This window comes from Urocampus carinirostris, chromosome 11 (assembly GCF_059441175.1).
Source record: "Urocampus carinirostris isolate Australia breed hairy pipefish chromosome 11, RoL_Ucar_1.0, whole genome shotgun sequence".
In the NCBI taxonomy this organism is placed as follows: domain Eukaryota; kingdom Metazoa; phylum Chordata; class Actinopteri; order Syngnathiformes; family Syngnathidae; genus Urocampus; species Urocampus carinirostris.
The window spans coordinates 12,509,821-12,522,406 of NC_142359.1; the positions used below are offsets into that span (position 1 = coordinate 12,509,821).

Consider the following 12,586-nt stretch of genomic DNA (forward strand, 5'->3'; position numbering starts at 1 on the left):
AAAGTACAGTGGAACCTCGGTTCTTGACCATAATCTGTTCTAGAACCCTGTTCGAGAACCGATTTGTTCAATCACCGAAATCATTTTTCCCATTAAAAGTAATGTAAATCGTTTTAATCCGTTCCAACACCCTGAATGTTTACCATGAATGTTTAACGTAAACATGAAGCTAACCCAGGCTTATCGTACGCTCGCGTTATCGTAATCTTCCGTACGAAAGATTACGCTAACATGAACGTGTACAAATAAAAAAAATCTGGTCGTTTACAAGGCATTTAGCACCACAAGTGGCTAGCGCTTTATTGGAAAGGGGGCTCTGTTCCAACACCCTGAATTTTGGGCTCAGTTCCAACACCTTGAATGTTTACCTCGAATCATAAAGCTAACCCAGGCTAATCATAGGTTCCCATTATCGTAACCTTCCGTACGAAAGATTACGCTAACACGAATGAAAAAAAAAAAAAATAAAGAAAATAATTATGAATGGGATTTCTTACCTTTGTGGTGGTCAGCAGAAGGCACATGCTGTATTCCCTAGCAAGATTGGAAACTCGCACACCTCTTTCATATTTAGCTATTATGTCTTTTTTAAAGGCAATAGTGATATGAACAACTTTTCTTTTTTCATCTGTCCTGCTTGCACCGACCTTTGGAGGCATAGTTAGGGGCTAAAACACTCCGTTCACAGATATTAAAAGCAAAAGCAAAAAGAGGCAAGTAGGCACGTGATAACAGTTGGTCACGAGGGGTGGGGGCGATCTACACGATCTTCACCCGTACGCCGCTCAGCATCGCACTCTAGCGTACGTACTCACGCATTACCGGCGTTCGAACTCCGAATTTTTGACCGAACAGCGAAGCAAGAATTTCTCGAATTTTTTGGTCGAACACCGATTTGTTCGGACTGAGAGGCGTTCGAAAACCGAGGTTCCACTGTACTATATAAATGCAGTCCATCCAGTCCAATTTGGGTATTTTGAGTGTGCCCTATAGTTCGAAAAATACGGTACCCCAATTCAAAAATCCAGGGTAGCCTTCACTACTGTGTGTAGGTAAGGGGCGTCTGCCTATGTGTCCCCCAGTGAAAGGGTCTGAGGAATTGAGGATGGGGCAAAGCGTGTGTTTCAGACGGGCTTATCGGTGGCTCCGGCATGTGGCAAAGCTTTCATGCACCTACCGTGGTCAAACGCCTTTGACACGCTTCGGTGGCACCCTGCGGCCCGCAGAGGTCTGGAGAAAAAGGGTGTGCTTACGTGTGTGTGTGTTGGTGGGAGGCAGTAAAAGCTCGACAAAGCACAAGCTCATAATGTGCATCAATGAGTTTGCGAGTGTGAAGATAAGCCACCGTTAGCGGTGGCTCTTCACGCTTCCCATCAGTCTCCAATTTATCGGAAGTGATGTACTCCAGTGATCAGCAAAGTTTTCCGACAATATTCTCACAACCTGACCCAAGGGCGGCATTAAACATGTTTGTACTTTTACTACAATCATAATAACGATGATCTTAACAAAATTATAATATTTATAACAATAACCACATAATAATAATAATAATGAGTGTAAATTCACTGTGTCAAACAAACATTTAGAATAGAATAGAATATACCTTTATTGTCATTGTTACAACATGGATATATTGTGACAACGAAATTGGATACTCCAGTTCCACATTTTCCAGTGAGGATAAGGAAAACAAAGAGATAAAGGAACAAGAAGATGTTTTAACTGTCTTTGTTGTATAGGCTTTGTTTTCCTCCGGAGGGGGGTGAGGGACAGACAGAGATGGGCGGATCCAACTAGATGTTTGATCTTACTGTACACACAGTCCAGTGTTTTTTCCCTAATTGCTCAGTCCACGTGTTGAATGGATTTGGGAAGTACAGTCCTTAAACATGCCCGACATAAAGTCGCCGGCGACGATAAAAGCTCCGTCGGGGTGTGCAACCTGCTATTTATTGATAGCAGCGGGCAGGAGATTTAGCGCTATGCTAATGTTAGCATCCATGTCCTTGCAACACATTTTCAGAACCTCTTATCCTTATGAGGGTTGCTGGGGTGCTGGGCTCTGCCACGTTTTGGTAATGTAGGAGAAAATTCCATTCAATTAAATTCAAAGTGTTTATTGTCATATGCACAGTAAAGAACTACGTTTCTTCAAAATGAAATCCGTGCTTTGCTGTCCACACAGTTGCCAGTGTAAAAATAGAAATTAAGAAACTATATACATGTATACAAAAATTGCAAGGGTACAGGGAAAACTTGCAAACCACACACAAGGAGCCTGGTAGCTGGAATTGAACCCAAGACCTCTGAACTTTTAGGCAGACTTTCCAATAGCAACACATTTTTGTCTAGGGTTCATATGGGCGCTTGAAATCATTAAACTAACTTGCATTTTAATGGTGTGTTTTGAAGGATTGAAAATTGTGTGGATTTTTGGTAAAGTGCTTGTTGAGGCTAGAAATTGTTGCCATGTTTCTCAACAAGTCTGTTTGAAAATATCACCGACATTGCTCTCCGGTGGCTTCGCTTTTCCATTGCATTTCTTCTTCCCTCATGGTTTAAGGCAGCTGACATTAGTTTGTATGAAATTAAATGATTTGCATTTATATAGTGCTTTTCAAGTCAAGACTTCCCAAAGCGCTTTACAGTGTGCTTCACATTTCCCAATAGCGGCCGTGCAGCCATGTAAGGCGCTAACCTGCTTATTGGGGGCATTAGGGGTTCAGTGTCTTACCCAAGGACACTTCGACATGTAACACGGAGGAGCCGGGATTCGAACTGCGATTTTTTGATGCCAAGACGAGCGCTCTACCTCCTGAGCCACTGCCGCCCCAAATGTCCTATGAAACATCATTGCCCCATACGGGTTGCACCCAAGAGGAAAAGTACACACTACACCTAAACAGGGAACTATAAAACGTGTATTAGTGCAAGGATTGCGTATCAATCCTGGACATTTATTATAGCCAATGCAAAAATCTAAGGGAGAATTTCCCAGTATTGAATTGTAATGGAAGAACTCAGTGCAACAAAAATGTAAGCGACATATCAGCCAAAAACTATATGGAAAGATATTCGTCCCAACAATATTTACACAAATATTGTTCAAATAGGTGTGTCCAATTCGAGATCTACTAGATAACCAAAAATCATATTTTTGGGACAAATGCAGACACAAAATTAAAAATCTCATATGTAAATCACAGATATATTTGTGGCTCTACAAAATCAAAATACACAAGCTACACTGGATTTTGGCCATAATGGTACTGGGTAAATTAAAAAACAAAACAGGAATCCGGACAGGAGAGAGTCAGAGTCGAAAGGGCTTGCCTAGCGTGAGCTGAGGTTCGCAGACGTACTGACAACGGGTGACAAGAAGACGGGGGTTTGAAAAGAGACAAGCGGCAAATCAGCGTCCGTGGCAGATGGCGCCAAAGGAGCAGACTCAGGTGCTTTGCATCAGTAATCATGACAGTACAAACCCTGAAGCGTCAAGTCAAGTCCTATTTATTTGTATAGCCCTTAATCACAAAGAGTCTCAAAGGCCTGCACAGACCACATATTATTGCAAACTACAGACTATTATTACGCCATCCCCTGATATAAAACCTATATGAGGGCAGGGAAAAACTCAAAATCTCAGGATAAGGAAAATCAAAAATCTTTGAAAAGGTACCGGACATGAGGTTATTATCAGAAAACCAGTCAGACCAGTGGACCCCAAGAGCATTTGTTTAGTCTTTTATTAAGGAAGCGTTCAGGCCTTGCTGGAGACGTGATGACCGTCAGACGTCAGCAGCGGCGCCGGGGAGATAACTTCGGAATGAGTCGTCAATCGTAGTGTGGAAATCAGGCAGGTCGTGTTTACCGGGGCTGGAGAAGTTATCAAAACGTGGGACGGAAACAGGTCGGATCGGAGGCAGGCAAAAATCAGATAAGCAGAGTTCTAAACGAACTGGATATCAGGAGAAACACGCAGAGTTACAAGAATGTACGCTCTGACACTCCTCTCAGGGCGCAGGGCGCTTAAGAGATGAGTGCCAGCCAATCAGAAGGCGCCCACCCAGGCGCCACATGATTGCTCCAGGTGATCTGACTTAGTAATCATGACAGTTATCCCCTTCCAGGATGACCAGATTGCAATGGATCTTGCAATACACACACATTATCAACATGAAATATGGGTTATTCATAAGCTATAAGTGTATTTTAAGCTTAGATTTAAACAGTCCTACTGAGGTTGCAGATCGAATCTGAGAGGGCAGATATTCCACAGCACCGGGGCCAGAATGGAGAATGCCTTGGAACCTCCGTATCTCTTCTTGGCTCTTGGGATCACTAGCAGATTAGTATTTTCCGTGCGAAGGCCTCGAACATAATGGAACTTATTTTTCATTCAGTGCTCCGAGGTACCAAACGCTTCAGGGCCCGATAATGGTCCGGGGCCTGGTGTTTGCCAACTACTGATATACTTGGTTTGTGTGTGTGTGTGCGCGCTTGTGAAATCACTGGTCGTGTGTTTTGTGTCATGTCACACATTTTTCTCTTTTTTGGCACCAACTGCTGCACCCGCCGCCGGAGACTGTGACCTTGCTATCTGTCGCTTACCCCCCACCCCTCTGCGACGTTTTTCCACCTCCCACCTCTCGATCACTCTTGACTTGCCTTTCACTTTGGTGTAATTATAAGTAGCTGGCGTCAGTACGCCAGCTTTGCCGTCCCTGCTAAATTAAGAATTGATTTATTTGACGATTCCTCGCAGCGGGTGAATTGGCTCACTCGCTTGACTTCTTGTATCGACGTCCTGGCAAAAACCTTTTCTCAGTGTCACCGTTTTTTTTTTTTTTTGGATTGCAAGAGTGATAACATATGTTTAAGAGTTTGGCTGGTAATATTTTAGTCCTTTATCGTTTGACACTTTTATTTTCTCAATATTTGTTGTGTCTTCACCATCGTTTTCTTCTCCTTCTTGGTCTCCTTATTGATTTTCATTGTTTTCTGCATTGTTTTCAAACATCTTTATTATCTTGTTATTTATTTCCTTACATTTCTTCTCCATCATTTTCACCATAATTTTGTTTGTTTTCTTCATATTTACCTTATTCACGCTATTCCCTTAATCTTCTTATTCTATATCTTATTCTTCATGTTCGAGAGCGTTCTCCATCCGGGCACCGGTGCTGTGGAATGCTCTTCCCCCTGAGATCCGATCTGCAACCTCAGTGGAAATGTTTAAATCTAAGCTTAAAACACACTTCTACTCTATAGCATATGAATTACCTATACTTTTTGTGGACAATATCTCTGTATTATTTGTAATTGCAACATCCTTTGCCTGGTAATCCTGAAAGGGGGATACCAAATGTGCGGTCCCTTCTCAAGGTTTCTTTATTTTCCTCATGTTGAGGTTTTTGAGTTTTTCCTTGCCCTCATGTTGTTTCCAGATCAGGGTATGGTGTAATAATAGTCTGAAATCATAGTCTGGGCAATAACCTGTGCAGCCCTTTTGAGACTCTTTGTGATTTCGATTCTCATTTTCCTTTTACTTTTTATCAATTCTTTTTCAACGTCTTTGTCATTATTATTCTTCATATTGGTATTATTAATCTTTTTTGCAAAATGTTTTAATCATCTTCTCTTTGATTTGTTATTCATCTTATACTTTATATTCATTTTTTCTGCATATTTCTTGTATTGTTTATCGACTTGTTCTTCATCTTTTCCCTTATTTTTTAATTTATTGTTCTTCATATTATTTTACTAATTATTTATTATTAGCGTTATTTGTATCATTATCATTATTCATCTTGTTAGTCTTTCTTTTCTTTCTTCATTGTCTCAATCTTCTTCCCTCCATTCACCTATACTTTTTACTTCTTATTCTCATTTTTTCTCCTTAATCTTTTTTATTCTTTGTTCTACAATTCTTCATGTTATTGCTCATGTTCTTAGTCTTCATAATTTTTATCTTAACTTATAATTCATCTATTTATTATAAATATTCATCTAATTTTTCTTCATCTTTTTAGTGTTCATCTTGTTGTTATTGTTATTATTATTATTGTTATGTTTATTGTTATTGTTGTTGTTGTTTTTAGCATTATTAATTTTCATCTTCTTTATATTTTTCTTATTTTCAATCTGCTTAGTGTTCACATTCTTAATTGTCAATCTCTTCTCTATTTTCTCTTTATCTTCACCTTCTGATATCATTCTCTTTTTTATTTTCTCACTCTTATTTTTCTTCTCTTCATTTTTTTTTCTAACTCTTTATCTTCATATTATTCTTTGTGTTATCATTCTTTATTTTCCCTTTTATTTTTATTTTTTCGTGGTCCTCGTCGTATTTTTCTTCATCTTTATCATCCACTCCAAGCAATAACAGCCATTTGATGTCAAGCCAGCAATAATTTGACCTAGAATGTCCACTCTTAAGTGCAGGTGCACCATTAAGTGTCATACTTCCTTTTTGCAGTTGTTGTCTTATTGCTCATTTGGAATGGTCATTTTAGATGACAAATTAGGGGAAAGTGGTATGCTTTTTTTGAATTTACGGTTGCGATAGTAGAAGAAGACGAATGCAGGTTGCCAGCGCACGCGACGTGTGTGTTTTTTGTGCATATCCAAGGACGTTGAGGGAACACCTCTCGCCGTCACCCCAGGGAGCAGCCCACATGTCTGAATGCCGTCTGGAAGGCATTCAACAAACGGGAAGGAAGCAAGAAGAAGCCACCATAATTGACTTTGCCTGTGGCTCGGCTCAATCTGCCATGAATGCAAAGACACAATTTGAGTGGGAACAATGGAGGCACCTTTCATCAAAGGCTGCCTGCATCAAGGCTGCAGGCAACATTTGGAGAATGTCGCCGAGAAATCTATTATGGAGCGCGCCGGCTGACATTCCTGAGCTGTTTTTCTTGATTTTTTTTTCTTTTTCCTTTTCTTTTTTATCCACACTTGTGAGCTTATTGTGATCGTTCCCATCCTAAGTGGATGGCATCCAAAGCTTGAAGGGTGATCCCTGCAAAATATTGTACAAGTCTTGTTTGGGTGACAGTTTTTTTTTTCTTGTTTTGTGACTTATGTGATTTGTTTTTTCCGTTCATACTTATTTGATGAAAAATAAGTAAATAATCACATCAATTAATTTGCGTAATTGTGACCATTATTGGGCAGCACCCTCTAGCCTGAAAATACTTTCGAATTTGGATTTATCCAATGCTTGGAGGGTATTTTCTGCAAAACATTGTAATAGTGGCATTCTTGTGTAGTTTTTTTTTTAAACATTTTTTTGCATATACTCAGAAATACTTTACCCCACCATCTCCAAATCAACACCTGGGCTAAATAATCAATCCAAGTCTGAACTGTGAATGGTTGGCAAAATATTGCAGTAATTCTAGCTTTTTAATTTTTAATTTTACTTTTTTTCCCATTTATTCCCTAGGTTACTTTTGAAAAGGGAGGGAAAAAAATGACACATGGTAAACAGTATATAACAGTATAGTAATATATCAACATATCAGTAATATATAATTCAACACCATTGGCGATGAGTAGTCAAACAAATACTGTGCTGCTGTTGAATGAGGTGGCTCACTTTGTCGAAAAGCACCAAAAGCGCTACTTGAAGAAACTGAGGATAGCATTAGCAATGCTAGCTACAGAGTGATAGTCTTCCCCCTGACATATTCACACATCTAAACAACTTGTCCAGTCTGCCTGACTTCAGTCCACATGATGTGTACTTCTATATTGTAAATGGAGTATCCCCATACACCGGTGCTGTTCTAAAAGCGTATACAAATCTGGAGTCTCGATGCTTACCAGTTGTAATCGGTGTTGTGCAAAAAATTGCACCCCCGGCGTGAAATGTCCCCCTTTGCTCAAATGTTACAAAAATTACTATGCATTTACATTTGTGGGGAATGGAATAGAACATTATAGCATGGTGTATTTGCTCCTTGTATATATCACTTTTGAGCAAGTTCTGAATAGTAAAATGACATTCTCTTTTCTGAAACTCCGTCTCTCATTCTATTCTTTGGTAAATTGACAGTTTATTTCAGCAAAATAAGCTTCATCGTAGAGCATATGACAATTTTCAGTACATGTATGAATCAGAACATTTCTGTTTTGAATACCTGGTTAAGCACAATGAAATCAGCTCATTTATGTAGTAAGAAATACAGTAAGACACTACCCTAGCTAGTTAGCACTAGTTAAATAGCTAACTTATTTTATTGAGTGTCTTTGACGTGCCACATACTTACTTAGCATAAAATTGCTTGGGAATATGTTATAATCAAACATACCTTTCAAATTCTAGAATGCTTGTGGGCTTCCTGCGTTGTGGCTTGGAACAACACCAGTCGCTTCGTTTGACTGCAGATAAACATTGCCGTCTTCTGTCTTCATCAAAAGGGATACAATTCCAAATCGTGCATAGAAGCTTGCCCACCCCAAACTAATTAATGGCAACGTTAAAAAGTGGTGGTTATATTATTCAGTCGTGTTTATTGGTATTTTTTTTTTAACTCTACTGCTTATTAAACTGCCGTGCGCTAAAGTACCCCTTGCCGTCCGTCGTGGCTCTCATTCTTCCAGTGAGGGTAAAGTGCACAGGGTCAATACATGTTATTCTGGCAAATATTTTATAAAAATGATCTCAAATTTCTCTGAGATAAAGGTAAATGATGCAAAGTACATGCCGGTTACTACATGGTCATTAATAATGAAACACGAAAACTCCCGTAACTAAAATGTCTTTTAAAACATGACTGCTGCTATTCAATGATTTGATTAAATAGCCATGAGTAAATAGCATGTTGTGAATTCGGAGTACAAACACATGTTTAACTTGATAATGACAACTGGTTTTCGTGTTTCAAAATTATTTTTATGAAAAAAAAAAAAAAATATATATCTAAAGCAGATTTCTCCAACCTTGATTGATCTGAAAATAATTTTTTGTTGCTAATTAGCGCAAAGGGGAGTACGTTTGATATCCATTTCTAAAATAACTTGTTGCATGTTATTACAATGTATTTACAATGTTATTACCAGGTTAAGTATTGGAAGTAGATTAAAATAGACTCATTCATCCATCCATCCATCCATTGTCTTCCGCTTATCCGAGGTCGGGTCGCGGGGGCAGCAGCGTTAAAAGGAAAGCCCAGACGTCCCTATCCCCAGCCACCTCCTCCAGCTCATCCGACGGGACCCCGAGGCGTTCCCAAGCCAGCCGAGAGACATAGTCTCTCCAACGTGTCCTGGGCCGCCCCCGGGGCCTCCTGCCGGTGGGACATGCCCGGAACACCTCCCGAGGGAGGCGTCCAGGAGGCATCCTTATTAGATGCCCGAGCCACCTCAACTGGCTCCTCTCAACGCGGAGGAGCAGTGGCTCTACACCGAGTCCCTCCCGGATGACTGAGCTTCTCACCTTATCTCCGAGGGAGAACCAAGCCACCCTGCGGAGGAAACTCATTTCGGCCACTTGTATCCGGGATCGAGTTCTTTCGGTCATGACCCAAAGTTCATGACCATAGGTGAGGGTAGGAACGTAGATGTACCGGTAGATCGAGAGCTTTGCCTTTCGGCTCAGCTCCCTCTTCACCACGACAGACCGGTACAGGGTCCGAATGACGGCAGACGCTGCACCGACCCGTCTGTCATTCTACCCTCACTCGTGAACAAGACCCCAAGATACTTGAACTCCTCCACTTGGGGCAAGACCTCCTCCCCGACCCGGAGGGGAGCATACCACCCTTTTCCGACTGAGAACCATGGCCTCAGACTTGGAGGTGCTGATCCCCATCCCGGCCGCTTCACACTCGGCTGCTAATCGCTCCAGCGAGAGCTGAAGATCACGGCCTGAGGAAGCCAACAGCACCACGTCATCTGCAAAAAGCAGTGACGCAATGCTCAGGCCCCCAAACCGGACTCCATCCCCGCCAAGGCTGCGCCTAGAAAGGGCAGCCCTGGCGGAGCCCAACCCTCACCAGGAAAGAATCCGACTTACTGCCGGCAATGCGGACCAGACTCTGGCACCGGGCATACAGGGACCGCACAGCCCGGATAAGACTGGACCACGTTGGACCCCTGCTCTTAAGTTAACATTATAATACTTACCAGAAGTGCCAGCACCCATGTCATTGATGCTAGCTGCCAATGCTAGCATCACCTGTGATTGTACTAGCCAATAATGCTACCTTTTGTGACAGATATATGCTTAACCTACTTTCCTGAGTGCAACTCATTTTTACCCACCCCCTGGCTGTAGCATTAATGCCTTGCTCAACAAGATCAGTAGAAACAATAATAGGATGTTTTAAAGGGTCTGTGATACTAATCGCTAATGTGGCAAGCCGTGTCGGCAGAAAATATGTGCTTAATCAAGCTTGGGCACTTTCTGAAACTCAATATATATCCCGCCCTTGGCAGTAGCATTTCTGCGCTAGCATGGCTCAGCAAAATCCGGCGAATTGAGCATCACAGCAGAAATTGTTTAATGATTTTATCATTAATTAAATAAAACGTAGTAAAAGTTTCAATTCAAAGTGAGATTGTGTCATTTAGCATTTCCTTTTGGTAAAAACAAATACGTTTATTCCTAGAAAAAACACTATTGATTTGAATTAAATGCTAAATTACATGAACCATCACATAAACATGTATTTTTTACTTAACATTAGGCTCACCTAAAGGAAGATATGATTGTCTGCCATCTTACTGCTACGGGTTCCCGCAAACTGAAATCCTTGCGAAAGGCAGTGCGAAAAAAAAGAGAGATAAATGGTGCAGTTTGGTCACTTTCTCTGTAGTTTGAATTTTTGAATGTGCTTTGTAGCACTCATTTTCAGTTTTACTACACATTACAGCAGTAACGAGTGGTCAACTATTACAGTGTAATTTATTAAATGGATATATCGTCCAGGCACGTGTGATGAACAGTGTTGGGGACATTACTGAAGAACAGTAATTAGATAAAGGTTGTAATTACTTCATTTAAAATTAATTCTATCACCCCAAGATTACTGGCAGATCTACAAATTACCCTATACACTCGCATTGAAGCAGACCCCCTAACACTGCTTTAAAATAACCACAACATTTATATACATATTTTTTCTGAGCTTCAAACAACTCAAAAATGTCCCTTTCAATTTCTATGTCCTGTCTAAGACATGCTATTTTTTGTCCAGGAATGGTGTAAAGCTAAACTAATTTTACACTTTTAGTGTAAATTATGTGCTCTTGTTCGCCCCATTTAGTTGTTCATGTATAAGCCACGCCAACTGCCCATTGTGTTCACTTCCTATCACTGCTCCTGACACACAACCAAATATTCACAAATAAACTGACGCCCTGAAGTACAGTATTTGATTCCATAGTTATTACATAGTAAATCCGGCTTCTATTCTAGTACAGTGCATGTGATAGGGAGAATATCTCTATGAGGAGAAACACAGCAAATTCATACTGTTTGCTTGAGACGGCACTAACATAACAGTTTTCAGTTGTACTTTGTAGGTATATACAAACACGCCCACCGTATATGGGCATTGCTGGCGGATTGAGGGTTGTATGCTACCTCATATGCAGAGGAGCAACAATTAGCAATCAGAAGAAGGTGTACTTTGTTATGCTTTTAATAAGTAGCAGAGTAACGCATCATTTGGTACCGACAGTTGAGTTACTATTTTTACTAAAACGTAACACACCTCGTTACTGAAAAATGGAACTGTCTTTTAGGAGTGTTCTTTTAAACGCATTAGTTCTAAGGCTGGTGCTGAAGCTATCGTACTCAATTTTTCTAGTTCTTTAAACAGTATTTGGTGTTATTTCTAGGTGGTGTACAAAAACAACGACTTCAAGCTAGAGCTCTCCCGCTTGGCCATCCAGCGAGACCCTAAAATCACGCTAAACGGTGACCTGGTGTTCCGCTGCGAAGATGTGGCGGCCCTGGACCCGGTCACCTTCGAGACCCCAGAGTCCTTCATCTCGCTTCCCAAGTGGAACGCCAAGAAGACTGGCTCGGTCTCTTTCGACTTCCGCACCACAGAGCCCAGCGGCCTGCTGCTCTTTAGCCACGGTCGCCCTCAAGGCGCCAAGGAGCAGAGGCCCGGCAGGGAACCCAAAACCGATTACTTCGCCTTGGAGTTGCTGGATGGATACTTGTACTTGCTGATTGACATGGGCTCGGGGAAGACCAAGCTGAAGGCCAACAACAAGAAGGTCAATGATGGAGAATGGTGTCACGTGGACTTCCAGAGGGAAGGGAGGAAAGGTAAGTGAAACATTTTAGTCGCACTCCTCCCTAAACTAGTCAAATATGTGTTTAACTTTTTATAACTCGAGTCTTCTTAATCACTAGTCCGAAACATTTCTTTACCACGGACCAGTTTAATGTCTGAGAAAATTAAAAAGATGATGATATTTAAAACCTGAAACATAAAAGTAAAAAAAAATATTTCAAATGTTTTTAACTGAAAAAAACAAAGAAAATAAATACATAAAATAAATAACAAAAATCAGAAAAAATTCTCAAATGTAATAAAATAAATAAGTAAAACTGGTA

At 40.7% G+C, this 12,586-nt stretch overlaps 1 protein-coding gene across 7 annotated transcripts in view; it reads left to right on the forward strand.

The window, feature by feature from the left end:
• Nucleotides 1-12,586, forward strand: part of nrxn2b (neurexin 2b) — a 631,720-nt gene that overhangs the window by 295,586 nt on the left and 323,548 nt on the right. For all 7 annotated transcript variants that reach the window (XM_088347971.1, XM_088347972.1, XM_088347965.1 and 4 more), the window contains one exon: nt 11,857-12,295. In XM_088347971.1, the coding sequence (XP_088204097.1) occupies nt 11,857-12,295 (439 nt within the window). The remainder of the gene's footprint in view (nt 1-11,856; nt 12,296-12,586) is intronic.